Source organism: Microcaecilia unicolor, chromosome 1 (assembly GCF_901765095.1).
Source record: "Microcaecilia unicolor chromosome 1, aMicUni1.1, whole genome shotgun sequence".
Taxonomy (NCBI): Eukaryota; Metazoa; Chordata; class Amphibia; order Gymnophiona; family Siphonopidae; genus Microcaecilia; species Microcaecilia unicolor.
The window spans coordinates 311856543-311877613 of NC_044031.1; the positions used below are offsets into that span (position 1 = coordinate 311856543).

General features: G+C 46.3%; 1 protein-coding gene across 1 annotated transcript in view; it reads right to left on the reverse strand.

The window, feature by feature from the left end:
* LOC115473410 (voltage-dependent T-type calcium channel subunit alpha-1I-like) overlaps positions 1 to 21071 on the reverse strand; it is a 935734-nt gene that overhangs the window by 638103 nt on the left and 276560 nt on the right. The window contains 1 exon segment of the mRNA XM_030208356.1: positions 10238 to 10335. Coding sequence (XP_030064216.1) covers positions 10238 to 10335 — 98 coding nt within the window.

Genomic DNA, 21071 nt, shown 5'->3' on the forward strand with positions numbered 1-21071 from the left:
CTAAGCTGAAATGGTCTATGTTAAAATATAAGCATCAAGAGCTGCTATTACAAATGCACTCAATCTGTAGCCCCTCACTACCTCTCTACCTTCATCTCCCCTTATGCTCCTACCCGTTACCTCAGCTCACAGGACAAATCCCTCCTCTCAGTACCCTTCTCCACCACCGCCAAGTCCAGACTCCGCCCTTTCTGCCTCGCCTCACCCTATGCTTGGAATAAACTCCCTGAGCCCATACGCCAAGCCCCCTCCCTACCCATCTTCAAATCCTTGCTCAAAGCCCACCTCTTCAATGTCGCTTTCGGCACCTAACCATTGTACCTCTATCCAGGAAATCTAGACTGCCTCAATCTTGATTGACTGCACTTTTTGTCCTTTAGATTGTAAGCTCCTTTGAGCAGGGACTGTCCTTCTTTGTTAATTGTACAGCGCTGCGCAACCCTGGTAGCGCTTTAGAAATGTTAAATGGTAGTAGTAAATTACAGGTAAACAAACGTAATGTATCAAGTGATTCTCCTGCTGAAATACAGTTCGTGACCTTTAATTATGAATTTTACAGGCTCATCAACTTTGCTTTTTCTCTCTGCTTCAATATACGGATGCCATCTCATGATGGTTTGTCTTGTGTTATTGCACCTTTAATTGTGAAATGCAGGGTGAAGGTGTGGCATGGACGTAGCATAGGCATGGAAACATTATTCTGTTAGCATATTCTAGGTAATGTGTGCCAACTGGATAGCAGTTGAGTTAACTTTGGATCACTTAGCACCTCCTACATGGGAGTCATTAAGTGCTCCTGCATTAAATCCTAGCAGTCAACATGCGCTAATGACTGTATTAGCACATGACCTGCATAAAACATACCCACAGAAAGAATGGCATTAGATTTCCAGTTAACACAGATTTTAGCAGGTGCTATCTTCAAATCCTAATGCCATTTAGTAAACATGTCCCTAAATAAATTTGACAAATGTAGCATCTATTGAGCTTTCCATTTGATTTACATAGGAGATAACTTTCAAAACTTCCAAGACTGGGAAAAGGCTGTATTTTGTAAATCACTGGTGAAATATACTAGAGGTTTAAAATTGAAGGGTGGATATTCCTTCGTCCACATCCAAAATATCCCTGGGCTACCTTCCAACCTGAGCTGTGACACATTTCAAATCAGTTGCCAATATGATAGCTGAAATGCAGAAAATTATCCTGACACTCACTGAGTAACTTAATTTTGGTACTCATTCTAATGTAGAAAACCATAAATAATTTCTTTCACATTCTTACGGTAAGTTGTTAAATCCCTGACTAAAGAATCAATAGAAACAGTTTGCTTGACCTTTCTCAGTGTTAAATAAATATACCTGTCATGGCCTAGATGCATAAATGGCTATATGTGATATAATATCAATCGGGTCCCAGTGACTACTGATCGATAATCCAAGGTAGCTAATCACATGGATATTAACTATAATAAAATGATTTAAGTATCAAAAAACAATATGGGAATGGTACAGAACCTTCCACCATCACTATCTAACGGTATATCAACTAATTTTGAAAGGAAAACCACCATCTTTATGTTTGATTAGTTAAAATAGAAAATATAAAAACAATTTTAAAGATAGGCTTGCACATCTTTTATGTTTATTAGCCAGCTTTTAATACCCATCTGAAAAGCTTGGTGCAAATATAATCTCTACCTAGGGTTACTATATTTGTGGAGACCAAAAAAAAGGACACAAAAAATAAAATGCCCTGTCCCAACTGCGTCACACCCCACCGTACAGTCACTTTGACCCCCCCCAAGAGCAGCATGTCCCCCTTTCTTTTCCATCCATGAGCAGAATGTCCCCCTCTCCTCTTCATCCCCTTCTATCCTTGTGTTCCCTCCCCCCTCCATGTACATCTCCATCATCACCAATATTTTTTCCAGCCCCTTCCTGCACCCACACTCCATCAACCTGTTTTTACAGCCCCCTCCCTCCACCCACCCACACGACTCTATCCACACACCTCCCCTCCTACCAGGAGTCAGGCCAGGGTTGCCTCCCCGAACCTACTGTAACGCTCCCTGCTGGTCTAGTAGCCTCTTTGAGGCAGGAAAGAACCCCACTCTTTCCTACCTGCTTCTGCTGATCTCCTTGCTGCCGCCACTCTTTCAAAATGACTATCTTGCGAGGCCACCACTTTTGAAGAAGCGATGGCAGCAGGCAGGAAAGGGTACTAGATCACCAGGTGCTGTTTAGCCCATTACAGCGTGTTACGATAAGTTCGTGGAGGGCACTTTGAGGCTCAGGAGGAGGGGAGGAAGGTGAGCCTGCCAGCCTGCCTGCAAACTCGGACAAACGGGCTGGCTGGAAAAATAATGCCTGGACCTCCAACAGTCCCTTGAAAAGAAAGACATGTCCGTGGAAATCCAATCTCTACCACAAATGTGTTTTGTCATTGCTCCCTGCATTGCAGGTCTGGTGACTTTACCATGTTGGAAGAAATTTAAGAGAAGAATTGTTCACGCTTACTCCTCGTCATACTTTCCAGCTGTCATATCTAACTGGAGCATATCGGAAACACTTCAATGATGTTGGCCCCAAGCTTTGGAATGAGCTTCTCTTGTGTCACGTCTGTGGCCGTGACCACCCTCATACTTACCCTGTTTCTGGGAGTCAGTGGCTGTGCTGGCTTCTGCTTGTCTCTGTGTCTGTCTCTGTCTTAGTTTCTCTCTGGCTCTGTGTGCTGATTGCCTTACTGGACCTCACCTGTGTGGGCTATGCCTCTTCCAAGATGGCTGCTGCCTCCTCTATGCCAGTATCCAAGATGGCTCCTGCTTGTCATTCCTGTGGGCTCACTTCCTCTGTGTGTCAAGCCTCTGTTTGGAGGCAAGGAACTTCCTGCTTCTGTCCTGCTGGTGGTGACTCATCAGTGAGTTCCTTTATAAGGAAGGCCTGTGCTTACAGTCAGTGCCTTCGCATGGTGTCATTGTCTGGTGTCATGCCCAGAGGCCGACAGGTTAGTTAGTGTGTTGCTGTGCTGCTTCTAAGCCTGTCTTCTGTGTGGGCTTCTTGCCCTTCGGTGTGGGCTTGCCCTTCTGCTTAGTACCTGTGGGCTTCTTGCCCTTCGGTGTGGGCTTGCCCTTCTGCTTAGTACCTGTGGGCTTCTTGCCCTTCGGTGTGGGCTAGTGCCCTTCGGTTCCCAGTACCTGTGGGCTGCTTGCCCTTCTGCGTGGGCTGCTAGCCTTCTGCCTTTAGTCTGTGTTTGCAGCCGGCCCTACCCCCTGCTTGTATATCCTGTGTGCACATCCTGGTCCTTGCTTGTTCATCCTGAGTCCTGGTTTTGGCTAGCTTGTTCATCCTGAGTCCTGGTTTTGGCTAGCTTGTTCATCCTGAGTCCTGGTTTTGGCTAGCTAGTGTTATCCGGCTTTCCGCTCTGCCTAGCTGCCATCTTCCCTGTGTGCATATCCTGATCCTTGTACATCCTGTGTGCACATCCTGGTCTTGGCTAGTTCGTCCTGAGTCCTGGTTTTGGCTAGCTAGTGTTATCCGGCTTTCCGCTCTGCCTAGCTGCCATCTTCCCCCTGTGTGCACATCCTGATCCTTGTATATCCTGGGTGCACATCCTGGTCTTTGCTTGTTGGTCCTGAGTCCTGGTTTTGGTTAGCTAGTGTTATCCGGCTTTCCGCTCTGTCTAGCTATCTTCTGTCCCGTGTGTCTACCTTGTACCTTGCTTGTATATCCGGTGTGCTTATCCGGATCCCTGCTTATGTATCCTGATTCCTGTATCTGTCTAGCTAGCGTGTATCTTCTGGGGGATTTATCCTGTTACCTGCCTCGACCTAGCTAGTGGGTTTGCCCTGGGGGTATTCCCAGTCTCCCCTTCTTCCTTGCTTGCATGTCTGCCCTAGTCCCTGCTCCTGCTCCTGATAAGCTTCTGTCTGTCTGGTGTGCCTGGCAGCGCTTAGTGCAGTCTAGTATTGTTCCCCTGTGTTTCCTAGACCCGAGGTGGGTCCTCTGGATCTTCAGTTCCGGCCTTGCCCTACAAGTCCTGTCGGCCGCCTGCATGCTAGAGCTCAACTCTAGCGGAAAGGTGGCTAAGTACAGGTGAAGCGGTTCCTGTTCTGCCGGTTCAGTTGCCTACTTCCAGTCCAGAGTTCCGGTCCGGTCCTTCCGGACGTCCAGTTCCAAGACGGTCTTGCCTGCCTCTGCCGCTCCGCGGCAGGGGCCCAAGGGCTCACAATTCCCAGTGCTGCCTTGAGGACCTGACAGTATGCCAAGGCCCTCAAGAACGTGACATCTTGATTATTAGAGCTGGGTTCTCGTTTCAAAACTTAAAGGTCACTCTCAAGACCTTTTTCTTTACATAGGCCCTCTAATCAACTGACCTGGGCTGATCTTGCAGCCAGCTTACATAGCACTATACCCTTGTGTTCCTGCCACTTCACCTTTCCCTTACGAATTAATGCTGTATTTCTTCCTTTAATGTGATCTTCCCTGATATTTGCTGTTTGTTTTTCCTTGTATTCTATGTCCTCCCTATTCTCCAGAATTTTTGTTTGTAAACTGCTTAGATGTTGTTTTATACTGATTTACTGTATATGAATTAATTAATTTATTTATTATTTTGCGCACACCTTTTTCAGTAGTTGCTCAAGGTGAGTTACATTCAGGCACACTGGGTATTTTCCCTGTCCCTGGAGGGCTTACAGTCTTAAGGGTCCTGTTTACTAAGCTGTGTTATATGCACGTTAGTGACCATGTACATGCGTTAACCGTGTACGCACCTACAATATCCCTATAGGCACCTACATGGGTAGCACGTGTGCTAATTGTAAGCGCGTTAAAAATGCTAAAGTACCTTAGTAAACAGGGCCCTAAGTTTGTACCTGTGGTAATGGAGGGCTACGTGACTTGCCCAAAATCACAAGGAGCAGCAGTGGGGTTTGAACTGGGCACTTCTGGATGTCGACTGGTGCTCTAACCACTAGGCCATTCCTCCACTCTAAAATAAATAAATAAAAATAAGCTTGAACTTGAACCTCACTATGATGCTATTTGTTGTGTAGGATGTTAGTCAGCATTGTATCTGCAGTTGGATATATGCCTCATTACTGCAATTCTTACCTCAGTGATACTTTACTAGATGGCCTATGTTATGAGTGGCCTTTGTTTTGTTCCATTATCTTATTAGTAATGAAAATGCATAAGTTTTTCTGTTAGCTCTGCTGTAAGAAGCTATAGAGACCCCCGGCCAGTAATCTTTACTGTTTTTCACATGGGGCCTACTTTGGTTTAAAAAAAAAAACCCAAAAAAGTGCAGTTTGAGAACCAGGAGTATCACAGGATCAAGTGGTCTGCACCCTGAGCAAGGAAGACAGTGGGCCACCCATCAATGATGCAGGTGGCTCAGCTGCTCAAGTGTACTTACAGCTACTTATTTAAATCAGGGAATCTATTTCCCCCAGTACACACTTTCCCCAATAATCTTTCTCCACCCAGCTCCTCTTCCTCTCACAACTTCTTTTTCTAATAATTGCAATGATCACCCCCATCCTACCAGTCTCAACCCCACTGCCTCTTCTACTAATTGACTTGTTCCATTCTGTCCCCAACTTGGCTCTCCCCCTACCTTCTTTGGAGGCTCACGGTTGTTGCTATTTTTCAAACAATTATGTTTTCACTAGTAAAAAAGGCCCGTTTCTGTTTTAAAGGAAACGGGCGCTAGCAAGGTTTTATTTGAATGTTTTTTTTTTGTAACCAAACAGTTGTTTGAAAAGTGTTATAATGAGAAGGAATATTTGTGTAGTTTGTATAATGTAGATGATGATCCATGAGTGTGTAATTGTTTTTTTTATGTGTAAATCATGGGTTGCCATGTTGTACCACCATGTGCAGTAATCCTCTTCCCATGTGCAGTAAGTTTTGTATTTTTTTTGTGTTTTTTGGTTAATTGGTAATTCACCAAACGGGTTTGTCTGTGTGTTTGTGCATTAACCCATGTGTTGTGTTGCTGTTAATTTATTTTTTGCATCTTCACATTGTGCGTTGCGTTCCTGTGTGTGTAATTTCACAAATGAAATGGGCACCATGAAGATTTTGCTCGTACTGTGTATGTGTGTGAGAGTGACTGTGTGAGAGAGACAGTGTGTGTGTGTGTGTGTGTGTGTGTGTGTGTGTGTGTGTGTGTGACACAGAGATAGTGTGTGTGTGTGTGTGTGTGTGTGCACCTCCATATCCTCCTCCTTCCGGCAAGCCCTTGCAGGATCACAGGGGTGGGCAGTGAGACAGTGTATGTGTGTGTGAGAGTGTGTGTGTGTGTTTGAGAGAGAGTGTGTGTGACAGTGACACACAGAGAGTGAAAGACTGTGTGTGTGTGTGTGTGTGTGTGAGAGAGAGAGAGAGAGAGTGTGTGTCTGTGTGTGACACTGAGCTACAGTGAGACAAAGTGTGTGTGTGATTGAGGTGCAGTTCCCCCCCCCCCCTTTCCGCTGGAAGTTCTGGCCCACACCCCCTCCTCTGTGAGTGCTATTGTAAGGTTGATCTGCATGAAGTGCCCCCCCCCCCTTTTCCATGTGAATTGCGCCCCCCTTCCGTTCGTCGCTGTAGATAATAGCCAGTAGGAGGACAGTTACCCATAACAGTTTCATGCTTCGTTGTAGGATTCAAGTGTTCATCATTTCCATTTCACAGCTGCCTGTCAGGTGCCTCTGTTATGGCAGCAGCAGTTGTATCTTCTGTCAGTGGTGGTTGGGGTGGGCGTTCGGTGATCGCTCCATTTCGCAGCTGTATCTTGTGCCAGTGGTGGTTCGGGAGGGCGTTCGGTGAGCGCTTCAGGGTCAGGAGGGCGGCAGTCGCGCAAGCTGCGTGTTGTTTTGAGGGTGGGCGGCAGTGGCGTCAGCTTTGAGGTTTTGTGAGGGCGGTTAGCGAGCGCGGCAGTTTCGGGAGGGTGGCAGCCAGTCTCAAGCCTCTTTCGGGGTTTTTTTTGCGCATGCCTCAGCTGTGTCGTTTCATGTCATAATGTGTCCGACGTCATCTGATCTACACAGCCTAGCAGACCACCTCTGAATGCGCCACGTCCCCAGGCACAGAACGTTGGAGGTGAGAATTATTATATAGGATTTGGCACAGCAAATCTCTCATCGGAGCAATAATAGATGGTCAGATCATTCTTTGTTAAGCTTTTCACTCATTTACTTCCCACTTGCATCAGCTTCAGGAAGCAGGTAAAAGAGTGGCTCTTCAACCAGGCCTTTAATGGAAGAAGTAACTAGCTTGTTAGTCTCACTCACACACCCACAGAGTGACATAGGCTGCACATATTGTAGCAAGACATGTTTATCCACTCCTACCCTAGCTGGGATAACATTTAGTCATCTCTCTGAACTCATGTGCAACTTTCTTTAAATTAGTCACCTTACTTTCTAATTCTTCTTACTCTTACCTATTTATATGTTCCATCTCTGATTTACCCTTTTTCTATCAATTAAAATGTTCTATTACGTATTATGTTGACATTGTAAGTAGTATATTATCAGCCTTATTTTCGAAAGTGATGGGCGCCCAGATTTCGACCCAAATCGGGAGATAGGCGCCCATCTCGCAAAGGCACCCAAATCGGTATAATCGAAAGCTGATTTTGGGCGTCAACTGCAATCTGTCGCGGAAACGGGCAAAGTTGACGGGGGCGTGTTGGAGGCGTGGTGAAGGCGGGACTGGGCGTGTTTATTGGCCGAGAAGAGATGGGTGCCTTCGGCCGATAATGGAAAAAAGAAAGGCGTTTTTAGCGCGAATTTCGGTCATTTTTATTGGACCCTTTTTTTTTTCACGAACAAGTCCCAAAAAAGTGCCTAAATGACCACATGACCACAGAAGGGAATCAGAGATGATCACCCCTGACTCCCCCAGTGGTCACTAACCCCCTCCCAGCATAAAAAAAACAACTTTAACAACTTTTTTTTTCCAGCCTGTATGCCAGCTCCATCACAGCAGTATGCAGGTCCCTGGAACAGTTGTTAGTGGGTGCAGTGGACTTCACCCAGGTGGAACCAGGCCCATCCCCCCCCCCCACCTGTTACACTTGTGGTGGTAAATGGGAGCCTTCCAAACCGCCCCCAAAACCCACTGTACCCACATGTAGGTGCCCCCCTTCAGCCATAAGTGCTATGGTAATGGTGTAGAGTTGTGGGCAGTGGGTTTGGGGGGGGGGGATTTGGGGGGGCTCAGCACCCAAGGGATGGGAGCTATGGACTTGGGAGGTATTTAAATTTTTTTTTTCTAATTGTTACAAGTGCCCCCTAGGGTGCCCGGTTGGTGTCCTGGCATGTGAGGGGGACCAGTGCACTACGAATCCTGGCCCCTCCCACGACCCAATGCCTTGGATTTGTTCGTTTTTGAGCTGGGCGCCTTCGGTTTCCATTATCTCTCCCGCCCCTTCACTTACCCGTTCGCGGACATAGACGCCCATGGAGATGGGCGTTTGCGTTCGATTATGCCCCACCACGTCATACTTCGTATTGTTATTTGAATATTTTTACTGCTGTAATTGCCTATTGCTCATGTTTGATCTATTCTTATTGTACACCGCCTTGAGTGAATTCCTTCAAAAAGGCGGTAAATAAATCCTAATAAATAAATTTTGAGTGAGAAATGTAATGAAGTAGATAGGATACTTTTGGAAGACAGGAAAAAAAGGTGCAGGTCTAGGTCCATACCAGCTTTAAAAAAAAAAAAAACCTCCCTGGTTATATACTATTAGCCGTTGAGCCCGTTAAAACGGGCTGGTATTGGGGTTTTCGGAAGTCGACGCTGCCCCCCCCCCCCCCCCGCGTGGTCGCCACCGCTCCAACACCCCACCCCCGGAGTCGCCGCCAGCCCTCCACCCGGCCCAGGCCCTCTGTCCGCTACTGAACTTACATCCATTTGCCGGAACGCAGCAGGGCAGAGAGATCAGCTGAGCTGCCGTCGGCTTTCCTTCTCTGCCTGTGTCCCGCCCTCGTGTGACGTAACGTCAGTGAGGGCGGGGCACAGGCAGGGAAGGAATGCGGACGGCAGCTCACTCAGCTGATGTGCGTTCCGGCGCATGGATGTAAGTTCAGTAGCAGAGAGAGGGCCTGAACCGGGTGGAGGGCTGGCGGCGGCGACACCGGGTGGGGGGAGTGGTAGCGGCGACCTCTGGCGTGGGGGGGGGGAGTGGTAGTGACCTCGGCGGCTTTGCACAGTTTCCCTCTCTGTCTCGCCCCCGTCATCACGTATTGACGCGGGGGCAGGACAGAGAGGGAAGTCTCTACTGCACATTTGTGAGTGAGTCAGTCACTCGCCGTTTATATGTTTGATAGAGTAGGGCTGTACTGAATATTCATATTTGATTCGTCCTCAAATACGTTATTTGTATTCGGCCAAAAAGTGATTTAAATTTGAATACAAATAATCAGGGGCTCTACTGTGCTAAATCCTATTGAAATAAACAGCTGGTCTCTGATTTCACACCGCTTTTTATGTTAGAACAGTGGCGTACCGAGGGCAGGGTGGTGGTCCGCCCCGGGTGCATGCTGCAGGAGGGGTGCAAGGAGCAGCAGCGTGGCTGTCAGCTTCGTTGGTTCCCTGCTCCCTCTGCTGCTACTTCCTGTTCCGGGGAAGAGGGAGCAGGGAACCTGCGGAGCCGACGGGTGCGTGGCTGCTCCCAGCACCCCAGCAGGTAAGAAGATTGCACCTGGGGGGGGGGGGGGGACGGAGGTGATGCGCCAGGGGGGCGGTGATGCGCTGAGGGGGATGCTGCACCTGGGGGGGGGGGGTGTCGTGCTGCACCTGGGGGGAACGGACGACGCTGCACCTGGGGTAGGGGGGTCCACAGTGGCAATCCGCCCCTGGTGGCAGCCGACCAAGGAACACCACTGTATTAGAACTCAGTGCTCATTATTCGTATTCGGCCAAATAGTAAAATATGCTATTCGGTACAGCTCTACTATAGAGACCAGGCAGGTGAGAGTTGAAGTGCAATAGTTTGCAGAGCGTTGACTGCTGCAGAGTTTACTGTGCATGAGCCAGTTGAGCTAAGCATTCTATGTCAGGTGTTTATTTCCACGTCTAATAAGTGTAAAGTTTAAATAGTATTTTGGAGCCTTGTGAGCTATAGATGTCTGTTCCTCCCTAGTTGGCAAAGGACCAAGAACAAATTCACAGTTAACACACACTCCCTACATTTCATCAGACGTGGACATGGCAGAAAGGAAGCAAAGAGGATCACTTACTGGGCACTCTGTTGATGGCCTTGAGTGGTCTCAGGACACGTACAGTGCGGATTGCTGACAGGTTAATGTTCTGGAGGTCCAGCGAATATTCTACCATCCTACAAGCAGAAAAAGGGAGAAGGTTCAAGAAATTTTACTCCTGGAACAAAGATAGAGAGAGAGAGACTCATCCAGGCAGGAACAAGACTAGGACATGAATGCAACTGAAGTCTTCTGCAATATGTTGTATCTATACCATTGGTGCTCTCACTCTGCTAGAGAAGTGTCCAGCACCATGTCGTCTTCTTAATGTCTTAGAGGTAAAATGTTTAATACGGCAGTGCAGTTATAGTTACAATTAGTTCATTTACAGCCCACCGTTTCCCATGAATATACAGTGGGGGAAATAAGTATTTGATCCCTTGCTGATTTTGTAAGTTTGCCCACTGACAAAGACATGAGCAGCCCATAATTGAAGGGTAGGTTATTGGTAACAGTGAGAGATAGCACATCACAAATTAAATCCGGAAAATCACATTGTGGAAAGTATATGAATTTATTTGCATTCTGCAGAGGGAAATAAGTATTTAATCCCTCTGGCAAACAAGACCTAATACTTGGTGGCAAAACCCTTGTTGGCAAGCACAGCGGTCAGACGTCTTCTGTAGTTGATGATGAGGTTTGCACACATGTCAGGAGGAATTTTGGTCCACTCCTCTTTGCAGATCATCTCTAAATCATTAAGAGTTCTGGGCTGTCGCTTGGCAACTCGCAGCTTCAGCTCCCTCCATAAGTTTTCAATGGGATTAAGGTCTGGTGACTGGCTAGGCCACTCCATGACCCTAATGTGCTTCTTCCTGAGCCACTCCTTTGTTGCCTTGGCTGTATGTTTTGGGTCATTGTCGTGCTGGAAGACCCAGCCACGACCCATTTTTAAGGCCCTGGCGGAGGGAAGGAGGTTGTCACTCAGAATTGTACGGTACATGGCCCCATCCATTCTCCCATTGATGCGGTGAAGTAGTCCTGTGCCCTTAGCAGAGAAACACCCCCAAAACATAACATTTCCACCCTCCATGCTTGACAGTGGGGACGGTGTTCTTTGGGTCATAGGCAGCATTTCTCTTCCTCCAAACACGGCGAGTTGAGTTCATGCCAAAGAGCTCAATTTTTGTCTCATCTGACCACAGCACCTTCTCCCAATCACTCTCGGCATCATCCAGGTGTTCACTGGCAAACTTCAGACGGGCCGTCACATGTGCCTTCCGGAGCAGGGGGACCTTGCGGGCACTGCAGGATTGCAATCCGTTATGTCGTAATGTGTTACCAATGGTTTTCGTGGTGACAGTGGTCCCAGCTGCCTTGAGATCATTGACAAGTTCCCCCCTTGTAGTTGTAGGCTGATTTCTAACCTTCCTCATGATCAAGGATACCCCACGAGGTGAGATTTTGCGTGGAGCCCCAGATCTTTGTCGATTGACAGTCATTTTGTACTTCTTCCATTTTCTTACTATGGCACCAACAGTTGTCTCCTTCTCGCCCAGCGTCTTACTGATGGTTTTGTAGCCCATTCCAGCCTTGTGCAGGTGTATGATCTTGTCCCTGACATCCTTAGACAGCTCCTTGCTCTTGGCCATTTTGTAGAGGTTAGAGTCTGACTGATTCACTGAGTCTGTGGACAGGTGTCTTTCATACAGGTGACCATTGCCGACAGCTGTCTGTCATGCAGGTAACGAGTTGATTTGGAGCATCTACCTGGTCTGTAGGGGCCAGATCTCTTACTGGTTGGTGGGGGATCAAATACTTATTTCCCTCTGCAGAATGCAAATAAATTCATATACTTTCCACAATGTGATTTTCCGGATTTAATTTGTGATGTGCTATCTCTCACTGTTACCAATAACCTACCCTTCAATTATGGGCTGCTCATGTCTTTGTCAGTGGGCAAACTTACAAAATCAGCAAGGGATCAAATACTTATTTCCCCCACTGTAGTTCACAGCGGATTATCTCAAGATTCTAGATCACAATAATCTAGGAAGTTACATAACACAAGAGCATAAAATAATAAACCTTAAAGCAGTGTCACATAATAGTAATAGTGATAAAATATAAAAGTAACTATAATCAGATTACTTCATTGTCACATAAATCTGAAACAATAGTGTGTTCAGACCTTTCTTAAAACATGGTATAGTTAGTAATATTTCTAAGATTATCTGGTAAGAGTTTCCAAACTTTTGCAGCTTGAAAAGCAAACAAAACGTTTCTTTGAGGTAATACCTTTAGGACTCGGGAGATCAAATAATGCTGATTTCCGGAGGTTATATAAATAACTCACCAATGTATAATGTACAAGAGTGATCATATATAATGGAATATATAATGGAACTTGTCCAAATACATTTTCCATAGCAAGCAGCCTAACAAAAAATAACCCTCGCCTCAACAGTCAACCAATGAGTTCTAATAAAATAGGGAGTGATTCTATCTGTTTTATGTAGAGTGAATATTAGGCGTAAAGCCACATTTTGAACTTTATAATTTTATAAAGCATTTAATGCATGAATGCTAGTAAATGTGCAGAAAATGTTTCTTATAAAATAATCCCTTGCATAAGTATTTTAAAATGTATTTATTAGGATTTATTTACCACCTTTTTGAAGGAATGCCCTGATAGGTAGATGCACACATACATGAGCTCAGGTGGACAATGCTCAGAGGCACAGTTTGGGCAGAGTGCAGGCAGAGCTGAGAACTACACGTGTCAGTTATAAAAGATACACCTATGTGCCTGCTTCCTCCATGTACATTTACACCTGCTCCTCTACCTGTGACTTTTCAGCAGCACCATATGGCTAGAGCTGCAGAAATTTCCTTCTAAATATTTCAGTGCTTTCTGGAATGTTCTGGGGTAGAGCGAGGGTCAGTTGAGGGCATATTGCCTAGCTATATGTACACTGGCAATCTTCAGCTGCTTTCCACATAGATAAGTGGCTTAATATAGCACAAAAATGCTGCTCTAAATTAAACTCAGAGCCGTATGGTGCCAAAATGCAGCGCACTGAGCATGAATTCTATAAAGCACCTGGGCAGCCAGATTCCATTAGAGAACAGTAGTGTTAAAATTTAGCTGCACCACTTACGCCATCAATAGCAGACAAATGCATGCATCTAAATATAGCACTTTAGAGTGTAAATTACAGTATTCTATAAGCTATGGGAGGGTCTTTTGCTAAGCCATGGTACTGTTTTTAAGCTTGTGATAGAAATCAGCTGATGGTAAATGGGTGTCTAAGCGTTTCCTGCTAGCTGATTTCTACAGTGAGCTAAAAACACTACTGCAACTTAGTAAAAGACCCTCTATGTGCATAAATGTGACACACACCCATGCCCTACCCATTTGCTTCCCTCTGTGCATTTCTACGTGCATTTGCATACTATTGGGGCAATTCTTTAAGCTGGCACCTAGAGGTATGCGGCACACAGGCACATCAAATGCACTGCTGATTGACAGGTGGGTACTTATCGGGCTCATTTTCATAAGAGAAAAACGTCCAAAAATGGCATGTCTGCATTTCAAAACCTATTTTTAGACGTTTTTCTCTGAAGTCTGCCAGAAGTGCGTCCAAATCTCAAGGGAGAGTGCCAGGGGCATGTTTCATGGTGGAACTTGGGCATTCCTAAAACGTTTTTCAGCCATAATGGAACAAAACAAAAATGTCCAGGACTAAAACATAGATGTTTTGAGCTAGACCTGCACCCAACACTAGACTACTCCAGGGACCTGCATGCTATTCTAATTGACCTGAGTATAACATCTGAGGCTGGCATAGAGGTTGGTAAGTAATGTTTTTCATTACATTTTGGGGGGATGGGAGGGGATTAGTGACCACTGGGGGTCCCCTTATTAGGGGAGGTCATTCCTGATTTTCTCCAGTGGTCACTGTTCGAAAATGCCCCTCCACACACATGTACTAGATGCTATTCCATAACATAATGCCTAAGTGCCACAGTAGCAGCATAGCCAGGAATTTTTAACAGGGGGTGCACCTCCCACCCCACCCCCTACCATACTTAAAATCACTTCTGCTCCAGTCTTTGCCCGGACAGTAGCACTCATAGGGTGCTTGCGTCCTGCGCTGGGGACTTCCTCCCCGAACCATCCCGCCCCTTCTGATGCAACTTCCTGTTTTATGAAGGATGAGACAGTTCAGAGAGAAAGTCCCACTGCAGGATCCAGGCAGCCTATGAGTGCCGCTGCCTGGGCAAAGAATGGAGCAGAGGTGATTTTAAGGCAGGGGGAGGGACCTAACAGGGGGTGCATATGCAACATGCATACCTTGAATAGATACGCCACTGTGCCACAGAGCCTAAATACAAGGGGGTGTACATGTGGGTGGAGCATGGGTGTGTCTCTCATTTACATGCATAATTTATAGAATACTAGAAATTACACCCATCACTTCATGCACTTAGCTACATCAACGTGCACCTACCATTGACATGGTGTAAGAAGGTGCACCTAAACATGGGCAACATGCACTAGTGTTGTATAGTGGAATCTCAGCACCAAGATGCCATTATAGAGTTGGCCCTAAGTGGACAGTATTGGGGTACCTAAACTAAGGTGCCAATTTATGGCATTGCCCCATATGCAACTTGCATGATCACATTATAGAATACCACCGAGTGCATACCCAGCATTTCCTCGAATGAATGTGATATTCACGTGCATTAATCTTAGTGCAGAAATAGCGCTTACCTTTTAGGCACCAATTGGAATTGGAGGGATAATGACTGAATATCACTGTCATAAGTACAGCTGCTGACTGTCAGTGGTCTATAGGTATATTCACTGCCACTGATGGTCCAGAGAGCAGCTCTTAAATATACAGGTTTTTTTTTCCTTTAAACTCTCTCACTGCTGTGGCTGAATATTGACCTGAGCTGGGGATGCTTCACAGGGAAATTACTTCATCTAGTACCAACCAATACAATGTGTTTTAAAATGCTTTTCACATAAGAAACATCATATCAGTTTGGGATAGAATCTTCATCTATTGCCACAGTAAAATCTCAATCTTTTCTCCTACCAGTCATTTTAAAGAGTTAGTATAGCTCAAACTAACCAGTGTCCTCTTACATTTCTCTAACTAGATATCATTTTTTAAAGTTTATATTTATTACATTTTTTTTTAAATAATCAAGCAGTGTGATTGTCATGTTAGTCTACTTGAATGAATGGAAAAACAAGAAATAATATTAGTTGATACCTTTTTAGTTAAGTAAACTAATATACTTCTTGACTAGCATTTGACAGTGACACCCTCTTCCTATGGTCTGAAAAGAATAAGCAAAAAAACCCTCGCCATTGTCAGAAAATATGAGAATCATAAAATACATTTCAGTGATACTGCAAAGATTGACAGGGGGATGAATCTGAATTTTGTGTTAGAGTGAAAGTGCAAATACAGAAATGATGGCAAGCGATTTTAGAAGACTTAGGAACTATTTGCATGTAAATTGGGTTACATGTATAGATAATTACTTAGGAACAGGCACTGTTTATTCACACAAGCAGCAGCATGCCCAGATTTCAAGGGATGTGTTCTGGGTGAGGTTTGAGCAGCGCTTTAAGTATACATGTGATCTATGATTTCTTGTTGGCATTCACACTTGCTTTGGGTCAAGTCTTGGCTAATTTCTCATTTGGATTTGGAGGAGAGCTTGGTGGTTGGGGGGGAGGGGAAAATGTGCTTACCTTTCTGGCATTCAGAACTACCTCTGATTGTATAAAAATGTATGTTTTACAGGACAGGCCCTTAATCAGTACTCTGTGGATGCGTAGGTTTACAAAATCCATCATTTGTATGTGCAAATGATGCCACTTATACATGTTAAGTAGCAGAATTATGTCATATACTTGCATGCAGTGCTACTTATATTGGCAAAACCTACCCCACCCTGTTTCCTTTGGGATGTGGTTCGTAAACCAGGCATTCCCAAATGGACATGACAAGCTGGTGCCAGCACATTCCCCATCTCCCCTCCCCCCCCTCGCCACTGGAGTCATATACCTTTCACCCTTTCACTGCCACGTCAAGATGGAGGCCTTGGAGAAGTGGTATAGCCACAGGGGGGTGCTCGGTGGCCTGGGCCCCCCACTATTGGGTCAAGACCCCACCACAACTGGAGTACCCTTTGACTGGCTGGTGAGGATGCCCAATCCCTCACCAGTTGATGAGATTCATTGCCAGAACTGCCCCAGTGCTGCCTCAGTAGGGAAGAAGTCAGTGGCACTCGCACATGCACAGTTTGCACATGAATTGAATATGTGTGAGGAGTGCCGATGTCAACAGCAGGAAAGGAGACCGCCAACTTCTTTCCTATAGGAGCAGCACTGGGGCAATTCTGGCAGTGGATCTCATCAGCTGGCGGGCATCCCCTCAAGCAAAGGTGAGGAATGCAGTGGTGGTGGGGTGAAGAGATAGGAAATGTATTGCCTCCCACAGTTCACCCCTGGGCCCCCACTAAAAGTCCAATCCCGGTTACGCCCCTGCCTTGGAGCTGCTGCACAGCTCTTCTGCCTTCTCAAAAGTCAAAGGAATGTCCCCTGACCCACACTGTGCTTTGCCATTAGAGTAAGCCTAAAGAGACATAATTGACAGAGAATACAGCATTGGTTAGCAACCTGCACTAATTCTTTCAGGCTGTATATATCTCTGATATGCCACTGAATAGCTCTGGTGAGCTTACCCATCTGTATGCTGGCTGTTACCACACCAATATAAAAGGAAACTCTAAAAGGTTAATCCCTGCTGCTGGCAAGGTTCACTTAAGGATCATAGCACAATAGTATGTTGTCAAGGGGGGTTGATCCTCATGTATGACCGACTCTGCGGGAGGGCTCTGGCTTGCAAACAGATATGTACATAGGTTGGCAATGGGGCACGTTGGCAAGTAAGGTGCCACATGCAGAATAATGATCTAGTCCCTTTCCCTCTGGTCAGTTTTAGAATGCCCAACTTAACTTGACTATCAATGGCTATATCGGCCAATCACAAACTGCTGGAGGTTGCCTTTTGTTTTTGTTTATTTAGCTACATACTATTTCCCCCACCCTCAGGGTAGCAAGGAAGGCCAGACCAAAGGAAGCCTGAAACAGAATAGTCTTGTATAGGTTCTCACAAATGGAAGCCAAGGACTTCTACATCTGTGCCAGAACAGACTGTGTTACCAGCCTGTACCTATCGAGATCTCTGGGATCACTATTGGGCTCATTTTCGAAAGAGAAGGACGTCCATCTTTCAACATAAATCGGAAGATGGACGTCCAAATCGGTATAATCGAAGCTTGATTTAGGACGTCTTCAACTGCACTCCGTTGCAAGGACGGCCAAAGTTCAAGGGGGCGTGTCAGAGGCATAGCGAAGGTGGGACTTGGGCGTGCCTAATACTTGAACGTCCTTGACCCATAATTGAAAAAAACAAGGATGTCCCTGACGAGCACTTGGACGTTTTCATCCGGACCTGTTTTTCTTACGACTAAGGCACAATAAGGTGCCCAAAATGACCAGATGACCACTGGAGGGAATCAAGAATGACCTCCCCTTACTCCCCCAGTGGTCACCAACACCCTCACACCATCACAAAACATCTTTAAAAATATTTTGTGCCAGCCTCAGATGTCATACTCAGGTCCATGACAGCAGTATGCAGGTCCCTGCAGCACTTTTAGTGGGTGCAATGCACTTCAGACAGGCGGACCCAGCCCCCCCCCCCCCCCCACCTGTTACATATGTGGAGGAAACAGCGAACCCACCACAAACCCACTGTACCCACATCTAGGTGCCCCCCTTCACCCATAAGGGCTATGGTAGTGGTGTACAGTTGTGGGTAGTGGGTTTTGGGGGGCTCAGCACACAAGGTAAGGGAGCTATGTTCCTGGGAGCAATTTATGAAGTCCACTGCAGTGCCCGGTTGGTGTCCTGGCATGTGAGGGGGACCAGTGCACTACAAACGCTGGCTTCTCCCACAACCAAATGGCTTGCATGTCGTCGTTTTTGACATGGATGTCTTTGGTTTTGAAAATCGCTGAAAATCAGAAACGTCCATGTTTAGGGACGTCCAAATCTAGGGACGGTGAAATTTAAGGATTTGGACGTCCCTGACAGTAGTTTCAAAATGAAAGATGGATGTCCATCTTGTTTCGAAAATACGGGTTTCCCCGCCCCTGGATTTGGACATTTTGCAAGGACGTCCAAATCGGAACTTGAACGTCCCTTTTGAAAATGCCCCTCCACGTCCCTAGCCTCTAAAGAGCGTCCTGACAACATATATGCTATCCATGTCAATGGCGCAAGCACTCGCCTGACGGTCATTGTCACTCATGGTAGGTTTCCAAGCTGCCACGAGTGGCTCAAAATCATCACACCAGTTTTGTCCACCTTTGGGGCAAGCTATCAGAAGAGACCAGGTATCAGCAACATTGTTTTGTAGCTTAGGAACCTGTCTAGAACAGGCCAGGAAATTCAACTGGAGTGCATTACAAGGATCTGTAAGAGCTCGGATATCTTGGGGCACTTTGCAAACAGACTATTTACAATGGCTATTCTGCTGGGCAGTGCTGTATCTAGCATATTTGGAACCTGGGGCAGATCATTACTTAACACCTCCCTTCTTAATATGACAACATTGAAAGAATAATTATGGCCAGAAGAGAAACGCAGACAGCCAGACCAAGAAAAATATTTTTTTTTGGGGGGGGCAGTATTTTATCACTGACATTGTTTAGATCTGCCGGCGCATAGTGAAAATAAAAGGCCAGTGGCATGCAGTGACATTTACAACAGATGATTCAGTAAATATGCCAAACAGCTCCAGCACCATAGAACATCAATACATCTATCGAGAAAACTGAACAAGACAAATTTATTTCAGCTCACTAAATATAAAAGTCATGCTAACAGAATACCTAGGCCTGGTCGCACAAACAGAACATAGATACTAAATACAGAATAACTGACCACAAACTAGAAATATAAATATGGAGACAGAAATTAAACTGAAACATCAAGAAGCCAGCCGTGCATGTAGCACAACACTAGAGAAATAGAAAGAGATGCATTTCCCCTCTGCTGTATAAAATATAAAGATAGCAGATGTCAGGGATGGTGTTTTTGGGAGGGGGGGGGGTGTAATCAGGGCAATTGCCCTTGACCCTCTGGCAAAAGAGGGGCTCCAAGCCTGCCTGAACCTGCACAACTTGGTGGTAGGCATTGAGGTCCCCTCCCATTCCTGAACCCCAGCCATGTCTAATACCATCTACCAGTTCTGACAGATATACACTCCAAAAACTGATATTTTCTCATCACTAAATGGAAAATAAAATTATTTTTTAATTTTCTTGTCTGGTCATTTTATATTAATTGTATTGGCCCCAGTCTCTTGTTTCTCTCTTATCTTAACTCTTGCCAGTGTCTCCTGTCCATTACATTTCTTCTTTCTCCATGTACATCCTCCTCCTCCTCCCCACCCCCGTTCAGCATCTCACTTCTTTGTGTCTCTGTCTTCCCCTATCCAGCATCTTCTTCTTTGTGTCCATATCCTTCCTCCTGTGTCTATCATTGCTCCTCTGTATCTCTATCCCCCATATCCAGCATCACTTCTGTGTCCCTGCCCCCTTGTTCATTATCATCCATGCTTCCCTATTCTCCTGTGTCCACATTACCCCTTTGTGTCCATATCACCACCCCCCCCATGTTCTGCATCACCCATGTGTCCCTGTCCCTCTGTTTCCTTACCCTCTCCCTGTCCAGCATTGTCCCTCTGTGTCCCTGTCCCCATACCCCCTCTGTGTCCAGCATTGTCCCTGTCTCCTTACCCTCTCCTTGTCTAGCATTGACCCTCTGTGTTTCTCTATGTTCTCCCCCATACCCAGCATCTACCTACTGTGTATTCTTATCCCTTCCCATATCTAGCTTCTCCTTTCTCTCTGCCCAACATGGTCCAGGATTTTTCCAATCTTTCCACCAATCCTCATGTAGTCCAGCATAGCTAGGTGGGGCGCCAGGGGAGCAGTTGCTCCCCCAAACGGAGTTCTGCCGGCGCCTATTTCTTTCTCGTCGTGTTGCATTGAAAATGTGTGCCGGTGCCGGCGGAAGTCCGATTTTGCACTGCTTTCGCTTCCCCCGCGCCGTCAACCTGGCTCCGCTTCTGAGTCCAGCATATCTGTCTCTCTCCTGTGCAACCCTCATCCCCCATCTAGGATTTTTTTCCTCCGTGGGTCCAGTATCTTTCCCCCTCCTCACTCCATTCCCTACACACCATCTCTCTCTGTCTCTTCCCTCCCTTCTCAAGATCCAGCATCTCTTCCCCCTCTATTCCTTTCATTCCCTGTAGTCCAGCATGTCTCTCTCTTATTCTCTCCTCCCATCCCTGATCTGGCATATGCCTCCTCTGGCATTTCTCCTATCCCTCTTACCCTTTCACAAGGTCCAGTATCTCTTTGTCCCCCTCCCCCTGGGTGCAGTGCTTCTTCCTTCTGCCCCTCCCTGCAAGTCCTCTCCTTTCCCTCCCCCATGGGTCCAGCACAGCTCCCTCTCTTCTCCCTGCCCCCCAGAGCAATGTCTCTTCCTTCTGCCTGTTTTCTGTGAGTCCACACACTTCTCTCTCTCATCCTCCTTCAGCCCCATGGGTCCTTCAAACCTCAGCTCTTTATGGCAATGGTAGCAATAACACACAGCCTTGGCCAATGCCAGAAGACTTCCCTCAGCCACAACCTGCCCCCTCTGACATAACTTCCTGTTTATGTGTGGGCAGAGGGAAGGCTTTTGGTGCTGGCCCAGTGTGTTATT